Below are 19,865 nucleotides of genomic sequence, written 5' to 3' on the forward strand. Positions count from 1 at the left end.
CCTTGGCCACCCATCTGGCAAATCATCCGACCCCACATTGCTCCAGACCACATGTCCCTCAGGTTCATGGGGACACTTCTCCACCACGATAAGCTGATAGCTCAACATGACTCAGCATCTCACTGCTTCAATAGATTTGACATTTATAGAGTTAAAGTGACTCGTCTGTGATTCTTAAACAATTCATGTAGTTTGTCAGTGTCCAGTGCTCTGATGGAGATGGAGGAGGAGGTTCTACTGAAGAACAACACAGGAACAAAGGAACCACAACTGGTTCATTTTCATGAATGTTGATTAAAAGGTGATTTTTTTGATGTGATGATCAAAGGTGATTTCACATGTAGATGGATCAATGTAATTTATGATCAATAAGCATCAATGACAGTGAGGTGCTGCCAGTGCCGTCACCATGGTGATCCAGATGATGAGTTCTAAACCTGGTCTCTGTTTTCCAGGTCTTTAAAGGTGAATTTCAGCTCCCAGATTTCCTAAAAGAACAATCACAGGTACAGTAACTCTTCTGCCTGTTGCTGAGCTTCTTCTCTTCTCCACATTCAGCTTCTCATTTATTTAGTTCAGTTTTTTTTAGTTGAAACCATCTGTGGCTCGGTTCAAGGTCTCGTTTCAGATTTCCATCTGCTCTCAGTTCATGTCTTGATTTCCTCACCATCTAATGCCGCGGCCTCTTGTTTTGGTCTCAGTTGTTTTTTCTGTTTGTGTGTGTGTGGCAGCGCCGCCCTCTGCTGGTCGTTAGACGCACCTACACCTGTTTCCTCCATGTTTTTATTTCAACTCTTCTGAAGAGAGACTCTGCTTTATGTTTGATCATACTGCACTTATTGGGGTGGTAGTGGGTGGAGCCAGTGTGGGATCTTGATGGAACAGGTGTCACATTGATGTTTCCTGAGCAGATTTGACCTCTGACCTCTGTCCTCCTCCACAGATCCAGAAGTCTGCAGAGAAACCCAACCCCAGTTAGGAGCAGAGGGGGGAGGGGGGCATCACCTCAGCACACAGGTACGACCGGACATGACAGTAACACATAAACATAAACAATAACAAAAAACAACATCAACATAGAGGATGGACATGTGGAACATAGTAAATAAAAGTGTTTTCCCAATGATAACAAGGTATTTAGTATGAAGTGTCTAATGTAGGAAACTGTGTGTAATGTTCTGCAACAACTGTGTTTAAGAATTGCAACCAAAGTGCAAAGCAGAAAATGTGTTTAAGGTATGGTCACAACGTGTTTTAGCTATTGTTACAAGAAGTTTTGGTTTTAAAGCTAAGCATTCGCCTTTTGGGTGTAAGCAATTGGCAAAAGCTGTAACGAAATAGAATATAAACTAATGATCTCAAATAAGAACACACACATTAGTGATAAACTGTAAATAAAAGTTTGAATAATGACGTTTCTTAATATCTTCTCTCTCTTTTGTCTGATGATGAACAGACTGTTGTGAACATGTGACTCAGAAGATAAAAGCTGTTGATGTCAGAGAGAAAACAAGTTCATGTTTGAAACGCTGCACAGAAACAGTGTGAACACTGGTTTTTCTCACTGAGACTGAGACGACAGACGGAGTCTCTGATCAGAGGATTCAAACTGAACTTCATTAGATCAGAACTGAACCATCTCATGTTTTCATCTCCGTCCTCTTCCTGTTTCAGGACTCGGTGCCGTAGAAGAGAAAATCATGGACGTCGTCTCAGCATCTCAGCGTCTGCGTCTCAGAGTGACCACAGTCTCCTCCACCAATCATGGTCTGTGGAGAATCTGGGCCTTTCATATTGTACTGTACAAAACAAACGAATCCTGGTTGTCACAGCCACAGAACGTCTGCTGATTGTTACTTTGGTGTCACATCACACTCCATGATTTTTACAAACCATCTCTGGCTGTTTAGAAAAAACAAAGAACCACTCTGTGATCCTGTTGTACGAAGCTGCAGTGACCTAAAAATCACAACAAGTATTTATGAATGGAAAATTAGCTTTTGGAAGATGCAATACCTATTTTAATGTTTCATGTTGTTTTTCATGCCTTTGTATTGTGCAGTGTCATGGGTACTGATCAGTTTGAAGTATGGAGCGAGATAAAAACAGCTTTTTTTAAACCTTCTGTGGGTCTGAGTCTTTTTCTGTTGAACAGGGGAAACACATGAGGGACAGAGACAGAACTAAAAAAACTGATAGAAAGTCCAGATGCTTGTTGATCTTTGACAGATGCGCAGATACAGATGATTCTTTAAAGGTCCAGCAGTTCCTCCTGTGGGTGGTGGGTCCAAGGGATGGGTGTGTAAAATGGGGGTAAAACCGTGACATCTAGCATTTGGATTCGAGTTTGCAGCGCTCATTTGCACTCACCCCTCCCGTCTGCAAAGTGACAGTGGCCTCCAAGGACAAAAAAACTTGTTTACCACGACTCGGAGTTCAAGAGCATGGAGCGATGAGGTGAAGAGCTAAACCATTTTACCATATGTCTGCTGTTTCCCACTCCTGCTTCTTTCCGTACGCCGCCTTCTTTGTTGGTATATTTATGCACGTAAAACGTGCTCTCTGACTGACTGGATTTTCTGTTCAGGCTGCTGTACAAACATGGCGGAGCAAGATGGCAACGCTCTCTAAAGCAAGACAATTGTTATATGTAGATATAAAAGAAGAATTATAAGGCTACGAAAACCAAACAAATTTTATTTTATAGCGATTATACACTTATACAAATATATTCATGGGTAGTATAGTCAGATTTTGCCAATAAACCTTGCCAATTATTACACACTGAACCTTTAACAGACAACCAGGAAACCAAAACACCAACTTCCTGTGTCCACAGGTCGAATAGTCTCGCTCGCCAGACCCTCAGGTCGAATGACATTTGGACCAAGGAGCTTCAATATCACTTCAAACAGTAATGAAGATAGTTTCTTTTCCCTGTTTCCTGAGGTGGAGAGGAAACTGATGCACTGAAAACCTTCAGTGGAGATTTTTAGTCACTGAATCCAATCACACCCAATAACACCAAACATTGAGAATCATGCTTTTATTGTGAAAAGACAGGAACATTAGACTTTTACCAAAGTAAAAGTCAACATGCTTTTTTTTCCTGTAATAATTGAAGCTTTCATCTGTAAAGAAGAGGAAGAACTTTACAGTGAGAAGGTTTCTGTGACAGGAGGAGACTCTGGTTCACTCAACACAGAGACACTGAAGAACCAAACGACCAGAGCCTAAACCCAGGATACAGAGGTTGAGTGAAGGTGGTGTTGAAGGTGTAGATGTGGATCAGTGAGTCAGAGGAGACTCTGTAGAAGGACAGAGAGCCAGCAGGACAGTCCACATACACTGCTACTCTTCCTCCTCTGTTACAGACGGAGGAGGAAGAGATAAGTGTCCCTCTGTTTCTATGCCAGAAGTAGTAACAACCTTCAGAGCACTCCAGACTCCAGGACTGATTGTTCCATCCGAACACACGGTCTTCATAGTCTCCTTTCCTTCTGATTCGTCTGTAACTCACAGAAATATAAACCCAATCTCTCCACTCGACCTCCCAGTAGCAGCGACCAGTCAGACCAGTTGAACACAGCAGCTGAGGCCACGGGTCAAATCTGTCTAGATGATCAGGATATGACTGATCCTCCTCCACATATGTCGCATTCCTGTTGTTGTCAGACAGTTTGATCTTTGTGTTCACTGTGTTTGTGTCGATTGTGAGTTGACAGGAATCTGATGGAGAGAACAAGACACAGCTGCAGTTATTGATCATGTGATCAGTTATTGACAGTTTGATGAAGACTCATGAGGTCAGTGATGCGACAGTGTGAGGATGGTTGAATGTGCTGCTCAAAGTAAAAACACACTTACACTTCCTCAGATCTTGTGTCAACCATGGGACTCCAGCAGGCTCCACCCTGAAAGAAGGAAAAGAGGTCTTTGTACTACTTTGAGGGGGCATTGTACTCGGACCATGTACTCGGACCATGACACAGCTCGAATAATCTTTTTTTGAAGGCTTTTCAGAGAACTGGGGTAGGTGTTGCACCATATGACATTACAGTAATTAATTTGTATAGGGAGGGAAACCAGGAAATACCATGAGCCTCCGTAGTGTAGCTCTGACAATTAAAGGTAACGAACCAATCCCTAAGACTATAGGGATTATGGCAATGGGCCAATTTGCCAAAATGTTGAAATATCCCTTTAGAGGAGAATTCCGATCATTTTTGACCCCTAAATAGTTTTCCTGATGGTCACCCAGTGTTGGGAGGAGCAAAACACGCGACTAAAATTGATGCAGACAAACCAGAGTTACACCATGGCTACCCGGCGCTAGGGATAGCCACAACGCTAACCTATGGGGGCAATTCTTTCAACCACAACAAACACTCAGAAAACAATCAAATATCTATGGTACATGACTGGAATCCTTAGAGACACCACTGAACTCATATAGTGTAGAGTATAAACAGTATAACTTTGTGTTTTTGCATGTAGTCATCACCTCAGATAGCCGAACTCTGAAACATCCTGGAAAGACATTACTATCCAATCACAGAGCGCCTGCTCTCCCCGCCACAGAAACTAACACTTGTTCCTTGTTGTGATGATTTCTTTACAAAAATAAACGGTCAGAGATATTTTGGACATTACCACTGCACTGCTCGGCCATTTATTTTTGTAAAGAAATAACAACACAACTGATAAATGTGCATGTTGGAGAAAAACTGATGAAAAATATCTTCAATCTTTTAATAAACACAACAACTGACTTTTAGAGAGAAAAAACTTTGTGATTGTTTCAAATTCTGACCTTTCATCAACAGATCGACTGAAGTTAACAGGACAATCCAAGGAGATGTCGCTCTTCATGGACTCACAGCTGGATCCAGGTCCAGGTCCAGGTCCCTCCTCTCTGTCCTCACACTGATCCATGCTGCTGAGCTCACATCCACATCAGCTCACACACACTTTGTAGCTTCACCTGCAGAGGAAACACACATCATTCATCTGCACAGCAGCTCACATGTCCATCATGTCTCCAGCTGGAAGCTGCCATCAGCTGCTGTACTTCTACTATCAGTCCACTAGATGGCGTCATGAAGCTGCAGCCCAGCAACATGATCCATGGACCACTGTTTCCATCTACTGGCACACACAAGGACTGAGATCCACTGAGTTGATGTGACACAGTCTCTGTGTGGACAGCGTCCCTGTAGAAAACCACTGGATCAAACAAGCTACAGCTGATTATTACACACACAACAACTGGGCCTCAACTTATTTCACCTCACAGCTCCACTATCACAACATTCACTCATTTCACTCACACTGGAAATTCAAAGGGAGAAAAACACTCTCCAGCTGCCACTGACACTTATTGTCTCTGTCCATCCATTCATCGTCTGCTCCATCAAATGCCACAAAATACAGACAAATGATGCGTTCAGGTTCCTCTCAGTCTGAGGCCACGTCTTCAAATGTCTCAAAAATATTCAGTTTACAGTCAAATCAAACAGAGAAAACAAGGAAATCTTTTTGATGCTGAACACTGAAAATTTAGTTCAGTTAATTTATTGTCTCCCTTGTGAGACATTTTAATGGACACAAGAGAATGTCTGTTCACATATAACACATGGCACAGAACACAATTGACATATATCCACATATCAACATAAAAGTATAGAAACATAGCACCAGATATCCACAGCCCTTCTATCTCACAAACCCCACACATACATACACACACTCTCTCCCTTTGCACTATTGATTTCCTCACATCATTTAAAAACATCAGCTAGTTATTTGTGAATAATGCAAACAGAAAAGTAGAACTTACACATTCTTGTTGGGCCCCTGTGTTTATTTTAAGTGTTAGAGAGTGTTGAATTTCTGCTTGAAAATGTTGATTAAAACAACAGCAGCTGGAAAGTGACCAGTAGCTTCACCTGTCAGGTACATGAGCTGCAGTACAAGCAGGAAGTAGCACAACAAGGAAATACTCAAGGAAAGTACAAGTACCTCACAACTGTACTGCAATAAATGTTACTGTGAAGAACCTGATGCTGAACATTGATCAACACTGGAAAATCAATCATCAATAAAGAAAACTGGCAGTATTGATCAGTGATAGGCAGTAACAGCTTCTGCTTTTATTCCAGCACTTCTACCCACAACATCCACACAACATGGCGGACACGGTTCTGTTGGTCCAGACTTCACAGTTACAGCTCTGACTCAGCTACAGTAACATTATAATAACACAACAACACAACGACAAGTTGAAGGACAGAAAACTCAGGTAACGACAGGTGTTAACGAGGAAAAACATTCAGACTGTTCACCTTACCTTCACATGAGGAAATAAACTGCGACGCAACTGCTGGGACAACGTTCAACTTTAAAACTTTGAACTGTGTCTCACCTGTTGGACGTGACGCTGTTATCTTATCTCTCTAAGCACAGCTCCACTACTTCCTGAACTTAATGCTGCTCCTTTGTTTCCTGTTTTACATAATTGGACAAACTGATTAGTCCAGGTGTGTCTGAGTAGTCACAATGGTCAAACGCACCTGGATTAATCAGTTTGTCCAATCATGAATAGTTGGATTTTTCATTCAAGATATCTGTAAATCAGTTTTGCCTCTAGTCAAAAAGAACATTTCAGATATCTGCAACTACATTCTTCCTAGGACAAATGACATCACTTTTGCCATTCATGTGTATGGGGTTTGTCATTACAGATATCTACAATTCAGTTGCAGATGTCCGCTATGTGAATTACGAATATCTGTAACTGAATTACGACTATTACTAATTCCAGTTACAGATATCTACAACGTAATTTCTTCTAGTCCAAACTTAATTTAAGGGTTAGGGTTTAAGATATCTGAAAAGGGACATGTAGATATCTTTCATTGAGGTGAATTAAAGATATCTTGAACTGGAATTATGACTTGTCAGAATCAAATTGTAGATATCTCACCTGGTATTACTACTAGTCTGTGGATATCTTAAACGACAATTGTGGATAGGAAGAATGGAATTGCGGATATCTGAAATATTCTTTTTGACTAGGCAGAACTGAATTACAGATATCTGCAACTCATATCCAGTCTGGCTTTTAAATGTTAAAATGTTATAAGATCCCTGATAAGTTATAGCAAGTGTGATAAGTGCGGCTCAGGAACAATGACGACTCAGATGTGATTATTTTCCTGGATTTATTCACTGCAGGGCACATGAAAACACATGTACAGTACATACATACAGTCTCCTGGTCTTTCCTGTTCCTATACAACAAAGCACTGTTGCACTGGCTAAAGCAGGGCTGTGGTGGCTGCACCGTCCCCTAGAATCAGTGCTGTGTTTATTTGGCTTTGGAAGGCGCTTCACCTCAGCCCCGACTGGTTTCCATTTGGGCGGCAGTGGTTCAGGAGGTAGAGTCGTCCAATAATCAGAGGGTTGGCGGTTTGAATCCCGCTCTCTTCCAGTCTCTGTCGTAGTGTCCTTGGGCAAGACACCTTACCTACCAAGACACCTGACCTTGTGTGAATGCATATGAATGTTTAGGGTGGTAGTCGGAGCGGCTGTTTGGCGCACATTGGCAGCCACGCTTCCGTCAGTCTGCCCCGGGGCAGCTGTGGCTACACATGTAGCTTACCTGTGGTATGAATGAATAATGGTTACTGTACGCGCTTTGGGTATCGGGTATCAGTAGAAAAGCACTATATAAATGTAATCCATTATTATTATTATTATGTTTTTAGCACATTTTAACATTTTGATATGAGTGTGACATTATTTTAACCTCTGTCTCTGCGTCAGCTGTATTTCAGACCTGAGTGCTTTCCTTTGTTAATATTCCTAATAATAATAATTATGGCTTACATTTATATAGCGCTTTCCACGATACCCAAAGCGCATACAGTAACCATTATCCATTCATACCATATTCACACCGGTGGTAGTAAACTACGTCTGTAGCCACAGCTGCCCTGGGGCAGACTGACAGAAGCGTGGTGGCCATTTTGTGCCAAACGGCACCTCGGACCACCACCAAACATCCACACACTCTCACACGGGGCAAGGTGGGCAAGGTGTCTTGCCCAAGGACACTACGACAGCAACTGGGAGAGAGCGGGATTCAAGACAACAACTTTGTTTTCCCGCAAAAACTGCAACCAAATGGCTTCACTTTTAAATTGACTTTTTGAGTGAAAGAAAAGATTTATCTGCTGGGTAAATCTTTCTCCAAAAATAGCACAAAATGGTTTCTCCTGTGTGTGGATTCTCAAGTGCATAAAAAAAAATTCCCTTGACATCTTTTTTTTTTTTTTTTTACCACATCATCACAAGTCAAATTGCTTCTCTAATGCATGGACTTTCATAATAAAGACCCATTTTAAAAGTAAATTTTTTACCACAGATTGCACAGTCAAATGTTTTTTCTCCTGTATGGATTATCATGTGTCTTCTGTAATGCCCTTTTGTGCAAAATTGTTTACCACAGGTAGCACAGTCAAATTAACTTACAGTCACTGCGCACTTTATTTTCTACACAGTTACACACATTGCATATTTTTTTTACTTTGCACTAAAATCAACACTGCCAATTCTGTTGTATATACTTTTGTACATTACATTTTATCTATCTCTCTCTCTCTCTATCTAAATGGTTTCTCTCCTGTATGGACTCCCATGTGATTTTTAAGATTATTTTTATGTCTGAATTGTTTACCGCAGGTAGCACATTGAAATGGTTTCTCCCCTACATGGATTCTCATGTGGACATCAAGATTCCCTCTTCGACTAAATGTTTTACCACAGGTGGCACAGTCAAATGGTTTCTCTCCTGTATGGACTCCAATGTGGCGTTCAAGATTACCTCTTTGACTAAATGTTTTACCACAGAAAGCACAGTCAAATGGTTTCTTTCCTGTATGGATTCTCATGTGGACTTCAAGGCTCCCTCTTTGACGAAATGTTTTACCACAGGAAGCACAGTCAAATGGTTTCTCTCCTGTATGGATTCTCATGTGGACTTCAAGACTCCCTCTTTGACTAAATGTTTTACCACAGGCAGCACAGTCAAATGGTTTCTCTCCTGTATGGATTCTCATGTGGCGTAGAAGATTCTTTCTTTGACTAAATTGTTTACCGCAGGTAGCACAGTCAAATGGTTTCTCTCCTGTATGGACACTCGTGTGGTCTTTAAAATCCCCATTATGTTTAAATGTTTTCCCACTCTCTGAGCAGCTCAGAGACTTCTTACCAGTGTCACATTCTTGATCACTTACATGAACAGCTTCACTGTTCAAACCTGACTCAGGTGCTCTGGTTTCTCTCCAGTCATCATCATTGTCTTCAGTCTCAGCAGACAACACTGAGACCTCATCATCCATATCTGGTTGAAGATCTTCAGGCTGAACTGAGTTCCTGTCTGGTTCAGATCCTCCGCAGTCGTCTCCATCGGCCTCTATCTGTTCAGCTGAGCTGCTGGTTGGAGGCTCTGCCTCAGTTTGTCTTTGATGAGGTTGTAGGGACTGAGGTTTCTCCTCCTCTTCGTCACTCCTCACATGAAGAGAAGTGAGGGAGAACTCTGGAGTGGTCAATAGTTCCTCCTTTTCTTCTTCAATATTGTCTGGGTTCTCCTGATCCGGACTAGTGGTCAACTCAGGAGGATCTTCTGCTTTAATCATCAACAGGTGCTGATCACCTGCAGAAACAATGAAACACACATCATGAACAACAGTGTCTTCATACTGTGGGTTGGGCGGTATGACGGTATTATACCGTGTGACGGTATAAAATGTCTACCGGTAGAGATTTTGCAATACCGTTTATACCGGAGAAAGAGCAGATGTCTGCGGCATCTCTCTGAAGTCACTGTAGTTAGACCGCCTAGACACACGGGGGAGCCGGCACTGCAGCAGACTGCTTGGCGTGGTTGCATCAGCACGACGAAGAAGAAACAGCTTTACCGTTACCGGAGGCTTACCGGAGTGATAACAATCATGGCGGAGGCGGAGAGTGAAAGCAGAAGTGGGAGCATAATATAATACATCCATGAGTGGGAGTCACGAGGAAACGGAGGCAGCCCGACCCGCCCAACAAGACGAAAAAGTGAAAAGTGAAAGTAATTCACTCCAGCCGTAATTTTTTTCGATCGATCAGCTGTGTTTACCGTTTCATGTGTCATAGTTCTGATGTTTAGACAGATGAATTAGACCTCTAACACATCCTAAAGTTTGACTTGTCAGAGTTTTTCAGAAGAGGAGTAAGTCAGGTTATAAGCAATGCTAATTTCTGTTAGCCCGTCTATGGTGTTTTACATTATACGTTAGCATTAAGCTAGCGGGCTTTTTATGCTTAGTTGTGACACTGGCTGTGTGTGTTTTAAACGTTATTTCAAACTATGTGGGTTTGATTGAACATCTTTGATGCTTAAATATATATTGCCGCTTAACATATTGCTTTACTCCTCTTTCTATGTGCCATTTTTACTGTAGGACAGGCTAGCATAGGACACTGTTTATTATGGTCACTTCCGTCCCTCTCACCCACCGTTTTTCCGTCAGTTGTTGACATTTGAGCCCGTACTACCATAGACTGTAAAGGTTACTTACTACCTTAGGAACTCTAAAGTAACTTTTTTGATTTTCCCGGTTTGACCTGTTTGAACAGCCGTAGACAGCACAGACCGTAGGCATTTTTGTAAAATGCAAATTTGTGATGTTGTGATTTCTTTTTATATAATTGCACTAACTGGAGCAAGACTGCTCTGACATGTTTCCTGTTTGTTTGTTTTTTTAAATAGAAATCCAAGTTAAAAAATAAAAGAGGAAATTGATCAAATGCGACAGTATGGTTATTTTAAGCACTTGAATTTACAGGGGGAAAAAAACATACCGTGATATATACCGTTACCGTGATATGAAATTACTCATACCGTGATATAAGATTTTGCTCATACCGCCCAACCCTATGTCACTCATATAACTGGTGTCTGTATGAACCCCAATTATCTTCTCAGTAGACACCAACAGCATCTGCTACAGCCATTCATCAATCAGTAATCCATAAAGTCACCCTAATTAAACAGAATCCTCCAGTTACCACCATCAAAGTACACCTTCATAGAAAACGACTACTATAGGAATAAAGTATTGTAGACTATTGGACTCTAACCAAAGCCCTAAGAGCCCTGAGCTACATCAAAGCTTTCAAACTGAGATAGAAAATGTACAGAATGAGAAAAACAATTACAAGTATGATCAATACTATTGTTACTCTTTAGAAGAAGGTCAAGTTTATTTACACTGCCCGTCGAGAAAAAAGTCACACACACTAATATTTGCTGTGGCCCATTGCCACATGATAGTCATAGCAGGAGTTGCGTTGCCTTTATTTGTTGGTGTAAGCTACTCAGAGCTACGCTACGGAGGCTAATGGGATTTCTTGGTTTCCCTCATCAAACTCATCAAATACACAATCCAACGACTCCAAAATGCTCTGGTGGACAAGTTGTGACCTGCACATTCAGCACGCTATGAGATAATAACAGAACGTTACCAGACAGAGTTGTTTTAGAGGGAAATTCATGCAAAACCGCTGATGCGCGTTGCCTTCAGGGACAGTTTTTCAGCAAGCAGTCTCTGAATTTCCCTCTAAAACAACTCTGGTCTGTCTGGTAACGTTCTGTTATTATCTCATAGCGTGGTGAATGTGCAGGTCACAAGAAACACATTGCTCAGGACACATTCCACAAAACAGGCAAGACACATTTCATAAGAAGATCACAAATTAAACAAGACTTTGAATCAGTCATTACCTTCCATCTATTAGACTACTAAACAACTAATCTAACATCTTTATATGTTCGTAAATGTAGGAGGCTATGTGCATGCCTTTCTCTCTTTTAACATTTATTCTGTTTGAATATAAACTGTCGCTCTTCACAAATGAAGTTCCTATAACGTCCTTCAAATTTGAATGGGCTCTTTGCAGAGCTCCACTTTCCTGAACTTCCTGATGCTGCTCCTTCATTTCCTGTCTTACATTATTGGACACTCTGATTAATCCATGTGTGTCTGAGGAGTCACAATGGTCAGACACACCTGGATTAATCAGTTTGTCCAATAATGTAAGACAGGAAATGAAGGAGCAGCACAGGAAGTAGTGGAGCTGTGCAAAGCAAGGGGGCAGATCGGACTACACGCAGGCGTAGCTCACAGTCGGCCATATGAGGACGGGCAACTTGCTCTGACTCTGGCTGCAGTTACAGTGCAGTAGATAGGTGATCCACTCATCTGCACTAAAGAAACGATTCATAACTCTGTGAAAAATAAATCAGTATGTAGCTATTACTTTAACTATTTGCATAATGTCACTATAATGTTACTTTTACAAAAAAAAATACATTATTAAAACTATCCGTGATTCTAAGTATGCTGCATCATAACTGCATAGACGTTCATAAAAATCAAACCGTTTTGAAATCGGACAAAAACTGAGCAAGTTGTGGTCATTATAGCAGAACATGCAGCAGAGGCTTAATGCTCTGAGGGAGAGAGTTGCCCGTCCCAAGATGGCCGCCGTACTGGCTACGCTTTGTCATTGGGAAACAGCTGCGGGTGAGTCATCTAGTCTTCTTATATATATCTATGGTGCAAAGAGCCAATGGGCTCTATGCACAGCTTCACCACTTCCTGAATTTAAGGCAGGTCCTTCATTTCCTGTCTTACATTATTGGACAAACTGATTAATCCAGGTGTGTCTGACCATTGTGACTACTCAGACACACATGGATTAATCAGTGTGTCCAATAATGTAAGACAGGAAATGAAGTGGAGCTGTGCAAAGAGCCCATTGAGCTGAGTTGAGTTGAGGGTCATATACTGTGGGTCCTAGGTCTACCACACAAGCTTAAATAATGTCCAAAACATACTCTGTAGTTTGTGGTTTAAAATTAATATTCTAAGAATGATATGAAAACACTCTCGCCTCGCAAATGGTACACTCATCATCCTCTTCCCACTCGCTACTTCTCTCTTGTACCTGAACTAGGGTGACCAGACGTCCCGGATTTTCGGGGACAGTCCTCGATTTGGCCGACCTGTCCCCGGTTAAAGCTGTCCCTGGAAAATGTCCCCGATTTGAATGGGGGAGAAAAAAAGTTGCGTATGGATGCAAACTCTATTATTATTATGGTTAAACCATAGGGTTACGTGCTGATGTTACGTGCGCAGTAAATGGCTTGTGTCTACCGGCTGGTCTCTTTTTGTTTGCTTTAAAAAAAATAAAAATAAAACACACACGCGCTGCTCCCGCTGTGCTGTGGCACATCCACGCCAGAAGAGCTGAGAGCTCCTCTACTCGTCTGTGCAGATGCAGGTGAGTGACGGGGAGCCGGCTGGAGAGCCCCTCCTTTTTTATTTACATGGTGAAGCACGCGTTGCAGGTTGCACTCAGAGTTTGTTCGGACTTTCTATCACAGGGAGTGCACAGCATAAATGTAAATCCTCTCATGTAACGCTTTGCTGTGAAATATGGCTTAAGGCACGAGTGGAAGTGTGCACGTGTTGACAAGCTCCCATGAGTTATATACATAGCTAAATAACAATAATAATAATTTAAAAAACATAATAAGAAGAATCAGAGTCAAATCAGAATCCATTTCATTTTGTAACATTTTTAGTTAGTGGTGTGCCACGGGATTAATGAACAAAATGTGCCATGGCTCAAAAAAGGTTGAAAAACACTGAGCTAAGAATCCACCCCGGAGTGTGAAAGTGTTTGTTTGTGGCAGAAGCTTCTTCCAGCACTGGCTTCTGTTTTGTTGTTGTTGTTTTTGTCCTGGTTGTTTTTCTGGTTTTGATTGTTACAGCTCTAATGTTAAATGCTGGACACATATGATAGAATAAACAGCTCCTGCAGCCTGAACAGAGGTGGCTATTCTCTAATTATAATACAGTAGCATTTGATGATGTTGTTTATTGCTGCTGCTGTTGAACTGGTAGCTAGAAGTAAGTGACTGAGAGGTTGGAAGGGTTAAGGGTAACTTCTTATTGGCTACTCATTTGCTTTGCCAAAATACATTAACATGTAACTTCCCCTGTTATTCATTTCATAACGATAACATTTTAATTTTGACCACCACGCTGAAAATGTCCCCGATTTTCCACTAGCCTACTTCCTGAACTTAATGCTGCTCCTTCATTTCCTGTCTTACATTATTGGACAACCTGATTAATCCAGGCGTGTCTGACCATTGTGACTCCTCAGACACACCAGGATTAATCAGTTTGCACAGCTCCACTTCATTTCCTGTCTTACATTATTGGACAAAGAGCCCATTGAGCTGAATTGAGTTGAGGGTCATATAGGTCCTAGGCCTACCACACAAGCTTAAATAATGTTCAAAACATATAATACTCCGTAGTTTGTGGTTTAAAATTAATATTCTAAGAATGAAAATGAAAACATTCTCGCCTCGCAAATAGTACACTCATCATCCTCTTCCCACTCGCTACTTCTCTCTTGTACCTGAACTGCTCACACTACTTCCCCTTTACCTCTCTAGCGTTAGTAGTCCTCTTTTGTGCTGCAGCAAACCACAGATTACTTTTCATATGAATAGGGATGTAAACATGAGGGTACTACTACTATTCCCTGGATGACTCAGGGAACAGCATTATTGGGGCTTTGACAAGCCCTGATAGGAGCTGCTATAGGTATTCCTCCAGGCTTAGAAAACACTGGTGGGATAGCCTGCTTGTGAATTATGTGGAGAATTCACTTTATGCACAGCTACACTACTTCCTGAAATAAGCCAGCTCGTTTAATTCCTGTTTTACATTATTGGACCAATTGATTAATCCAGGTGTGTCTGAGTAGTCACAGTGGTCAGACACACCTGGATTAATCAGTTTGTCCAATAATGTAAAACAGGAATTAAACGAGCTGGCTTATTTCAGGAAGTAGTGTAGCTGTGCATAAAGTGAATTGATTCTCTGTCTCTGTGTATGTCTTTTTATCTCTCTCCTTCTTAAATCTGTTTTATCATGTCTGTTGTTGTTCATATGGACCGCTTGTTGTGTCTGCAATAAAGATTAATAATAATAATATTAGCCTAAATGAATGGTCAGTTAATCTACCTTTTTCCAGGGGATTTTTTCTGTGAAATGTAAACAAGCAACATGATTACAGCCTTGTAAAAGTTAAAAGATGAATGTAGTAGGCTACAACATGTCCTCTTTCTCTACAAACCGAGACTAGTAGGCCTATGATGTTAATGGATTTAAACCTGAATCACCGGTTTTGTGCTGCAGGAGAACATCCAGCAGGTTCCTCTGCCGCTCGATCTCCTGTCTGAAGCCCGAAGCCTGCGCCTCGTAGCCGGCTACGACTCTGTCCACGGCCGCTAAGATTTCCTGGGAGGCGGCGGTGAGTCTCTCGGTGACGAATCCTCTCAGAAACTCCACCTCAGACATTTTACTCAAACTCTCGGTTGCTCCGGCCCAACAACAACTAAACTCGGCTGTATTAATGTTTCCCCACAACCAGAGAATTTCTAATACTGAGTCGTAGACAGACTGACTCTGCCCAGACGCGACTCTTCTCCTTCCTCTGCTGGTTTGAATGGCGGCTGGTTTCCAGTTCTTCTCTTCAGGTTTATGGCAGCTTGCTTCCCATTTCCAGGGAGCGTTACCGCCTCCTACTGAGCAGGAGTTTCAGACTAGAGTTCAGTATTCTTCCAAGAATAAACACACCAAGAGAAAAAGGAGAAAAGAGAAAAATAAACACAACTAATAACTACTAAACTTATCCTCATTAACCCGGTGTTACGTAACTCTACGTAACTGACTTTCAGTGCAGCCATGGAGACGAGTAACTTACAACCGTAACTTACTTTGTTTAGAGACAAACGTTTAAACAAACATTCACTTTGATTTATTTAATGATTATTTTTCTATAAAGTTAATTTTAAATAGAAGTCTAACCGCTTCATTTCAGCGATTTGTTCAATACGGACCTTTTATTTTGAAGTTCTTCCGGTAGATGCAGCCCTTTGTCTTGATTTGAGTTTCGCGGGCCTCAGACAAAGGAGGACAGTCATCAGATTTGACTCCCGTAATTAAGCTTCTCTTGTGATGGGTAGCCTACAAGGTATTGTATGTTTTGAGTTTTAAGTAGTAAAAATGATTTGGTCGATTTGATGACAACAAAGTGTTTAAAAGTAACAATATGTGTAGCCTACAGTGATGAGTTAGCTTGCTAGCTAAAGTACAATTACTGTGAACCACGATTGTAGGCTAATATGTTTGTGTTATAATGTGAATGTGATCGTATTATTTTCTCTGTTCTTTTCTTTAAAAAAAAAAAAAAAAGTATAACAGAACTTTTTAAATATTGTAGGCTACTTGTACTTAAAGCAGAAGTAAGCGATCCGGTGGTTTTGGCTAACTTCCTGTCAGCAGATGGAGTTAGCAGTCCCCGCCCTCGTCCCTACGTCACCACATTCACGCGCATCCCTTGGCTGCACACACAGAGAGGACTGCCCCTTTATGCCGTTCTCTCTCCTCATTGGATAAAGATTGTAGGATACAAGGAAAGTTTTCTCCTCGGCTCAGAGCAGAGTGACTGACAGACCCGTGTTTCAGACCAAACACTCTATGTAAGTGATTGCCGTCAGAAGATTTAAGACTTATTAACACAAATATTCCGCTTACTTCTGCTTTAACCTGTTTGTTTCTATTTTAGCATAGGGGGACTGGCAATGGAAATTAGCTTGGTAGCTAGAATTGGGTACATTTACATTTTATTTTAAAATGTGTATCAATGTACATGTCCTCTCTATCAAATAAAACTGAATTGAATTTAAAGTAGGCCTAGGTACTACTGATACTCTTGAATGTCACAGTGATGTGAACCCTCCTCTTGATGTGGAATACAATTGACTGTTAAATCTAGTTTAATTTCAATTTCTGTCCTTTAGGTTTTACAGGGGGTTTAAAGAAAAGGAAATTAAATTTATGTTAAAATCAGGAGGTCAGCTTCTGGAAACATCAGTTCACCATGGTCTGACTGCAGTTAGCTTCAGTAACAGCTTCTCCTTCATCTATGCTGATGACCTGTGACCTCCATAAAGAGTCATGACAGAGGTGTATTTTATATGTGTAAAATAAGAGCCTCACAAGTGACTAGCTGGTTTGTGTTGTTTACTGCCAAGACATGCTTTGACAACACATCACTTTTGACCCCACCTTTTTTTATGACAGCTACAAGAAGAGGATCATCACAGCTGCTGCTGCTACATCACATGCTGTCCACCTGGATTCATCACCCAGCACATCTTCCCATGTGTCACAGCTGATCTACAGGGATTCAGGCAGCGTTCACACAGACTCTACACAAAGGTCAGAGACATTCACATCCACCAGCACTGATGCACAACTCTGATTATTGATCTATTCATATAAAGTTAATCAGTTAATCCATAACTGATTTTTAATTCAAAAGCAAAGTACCTGTAAATTTGCTGTTTCCAAATGAAATGGAAAAAACAACGTTTGACATCAGAATCAAAATACATTCACCTGATCATATTATTAACAATGTAACGCAGTGCCACCTAACAACCACAAGGGGTCAGGGCATGAACATGAATGAACACTCATATGAAAGTGGTGTGTTCAGGTAGAAGGTCACATGACCAGGCTGGACTGCAGGCTCACTTCACTGTGTTTCAGAGTTGACTGGTTTCTGGCTCTAGTCAGAGGAGTTAAACCTACAGTCACTGATGTGTTCAGGCGTATTGTGCGCGCACTGTGAGCAGCGCGGACTCCGTGCGCACTGTCCGCGGACGTTTGAGCTTTCATAGTCGGTCATACGGCGTCACATTAAAAACAGGTCGATGTGAAGATTGCCCGCCAAGCAGTCTATTGTGTGACACCGAGTACGCGTACGCGGAGTCCGCGCGGTCGTAAATATTGAGCTTTGCGCGGACGTGTCTGGCGGACGTCCGCTTTGGGTCTGCACTGAGTCCGCCTCGAGTACGCGCGGACGTCCGCGGACCCATGTACGCCCGAGCATAGACATATAAAGAGTAGACGCCGCATCGAACGTTGGGCCTATTGGCGCTGACGAGTGGTGGGGCCGCCATCTTGGACCGGTCTACCGCTCCACTCAGTGTAAGGACAGGACACGGTTCGGCGTATTTTAATATTCATAGTGGGATTAACAGTAATAGAATATTCTGATATATGATATATGTGATGTATGATAGGTGTTTTGCAAACACTATAAATATAAACACAACAATAGAAATCATTTATAGAGTATTAATAGGCTATATTTCATACATGAATACATAAATCTCTCTCTCACTCACTCACTCACACTCTCTCTCTCTCTCTCTCTCTCTCTCACACACTCAGAGAAAATTAAAATACATATAAATCAAGAGTATCAATACAATTAGGTCAGAGAGAGAGAGAGATGACATTTTGGACACATCTAAATACAAGTCAAACAGACACACTTCCATTTAAAGCACTAAAAGCACAAAAAAAACAAAACAAGAGCCAAACCCTATATGTTTATAAATATTCAGGAATCATCCATGCTCTGCCAGTCGCATAGTCGTGGTAGTGGAGAGAAGAGGGAGGGTCCACATTTGAGCGAGTGTGTGTGTGTGTGTGTGTGTGTGTGTGGTATAAAAATATATATAACATTTTGTTAAATCGATCATTTTCACACTGTTTTGTTCTTGCACAATTACCAATTAGAGTGTAGCTCTAATTGGTAAAGACAGTGATGTTGTAGGAGTACTTTGTATAGTATCTAAAATGACTGTGTCCTTTGTTTTTAGGCAAGGTCTAATTATGTGAATGTCTTCTTTATTACATATTTTAATTATGTAGTAATTGTATTTAATGTGCAAACAAAAACACAGGGCATAGTTCAGTAATATCCATTTTAAATTATACAAACGATTTAAGATTTTTCCTTAGTTAAATAAATGTATGATTTTTTCTTTCAGACTGTTTCAGCTTCTGTGGTACAACTGAACTAAAAAAACCTGGACTCATCAGTTCTGGCTTACAAACGTGATGTGGAGAACCAAGTAAAAATGTAGGGAACATTTTGTTCAGCTGGGAGAATATCGGGCACAGAGTGGATATACATGTTCACACTTGCCTCGTAAATCTCTAATTCATTCTTTATTATAACCCCACATCATGTTGCTCCTGTTTGATGAAACAGTTTAACAGCAAAGGATATTGATCAGATTCTGCCACTTCTCCTTTGATAGTCTAAACTTTAAAAAAAGTGACATGACATGAAAAATTATCTCATAATTCATGTCAATGTCATGTTCAATATTTAAAAAAACAAAACTGAGAATATCTGAGGTGACCTGAGATTAACTGTCTCTGAAGTGTCTTCCTCTCATGAAACCACAGCCAATGGGCTCTATGCACAGCTCCACTACTTCCTGAACTTAAGGCAGCTCCTTTATTTCCTGTCTTGCATTATTGGACAAACTGATTAATCCAGGTGTGTCTGACCATTGTGACTACTCAGACACACCTGGATTAATCAGATTGTCCAATAATGTAAGACAGGAAATAAAGGAGCTGTCTTAAATTCAGGAAGTAGTGGAACTGTGCATAGAGCCCATTAACAGACAACAATATTTAGATATAACTTTTAGTAACAGAGGCATAACAGGTCTACCTCCATCATCATTTACCTGCAACATGTTTCATGCCAACTTGAGCATATGGCAAGCGTCCATCATTACAAATACTTTCTCGCCAGTCACCGGATGCGGGAAACTGGTTTGAAGTGGCTCTTGT

General features: G+C 41.2%; 2 protein-coding genes and 1 long non-coding RNA gene across 3 annotated transcripts in view; 1 reads left to right on the forward strand and 2 right to left on the reverse strand.

Annotated features, from left to right (window-relative positions):
* Nucleotides 1-260: 260 nt before the first annotated feature.
* Nucleotides 261-2,120, forward strand: LOC146975254 (uncharacterized). The gene is made up of 3 exons (XR_015037330.1): nt 261-506; nt 944-1,017; nt 1,675-2,120. It is a non-coding gene; the product is annotated as an uncharacterized LOC146975254 (long non-coding RNA).
* A 1,071-nt stretch (nt 2,121-3,191) lies between these two features.
* LOC146975255 (protein NLRC3-like) overlaps nt 3,192-19,865 on the reverse strand; it is a 71,037-nt gene continuing 54,363 nt past the window's right edge. Inside the window, exon 10 of the mRNA XM_085794682.1 lies at nt 3,192-3,729. Coding sequence (XP_085650808.1) covers nt 3,197-3,729 — 533 coding nt within the window. The 3' untranslated portion in view covers nt 3,192-3,196. The remainder of the gene's footprint in view (nt 3,730-19,865) is intronic.
* LOC146975256 (uncharacterized) lies at nt 9,119-15,620 on the reverse strand. The gene is made up of 3 exons (XM_085794583.1): nt 15,317-15,620; nt 9,323-9,718; nt 9,119-9,147 (listed from the first exon to the last, which is right to left on the reverse strand). Exons 1-3 carry the CDS (start codon nt 15,492-15,494, stop codon nt 9,119-9,121), a joined length of 603 nt encoding a protein of 200 aa, XP_085650709.1. The 5' UTR covers nt 15,495-15,620.

Source organism: Trachurus japonicus, chromosome 13, assembly GCF_045865225.1.
Source record: "Trachurus japonicus isolate A0001 chromosome 13, Traja_1.0".
Taxonomy (NCBI): Eukaryota; Metazoa; Chordata; class Actinopteri; order Carangiformes; family Carangidae; genus Trachurus; species Trachurus japonicus.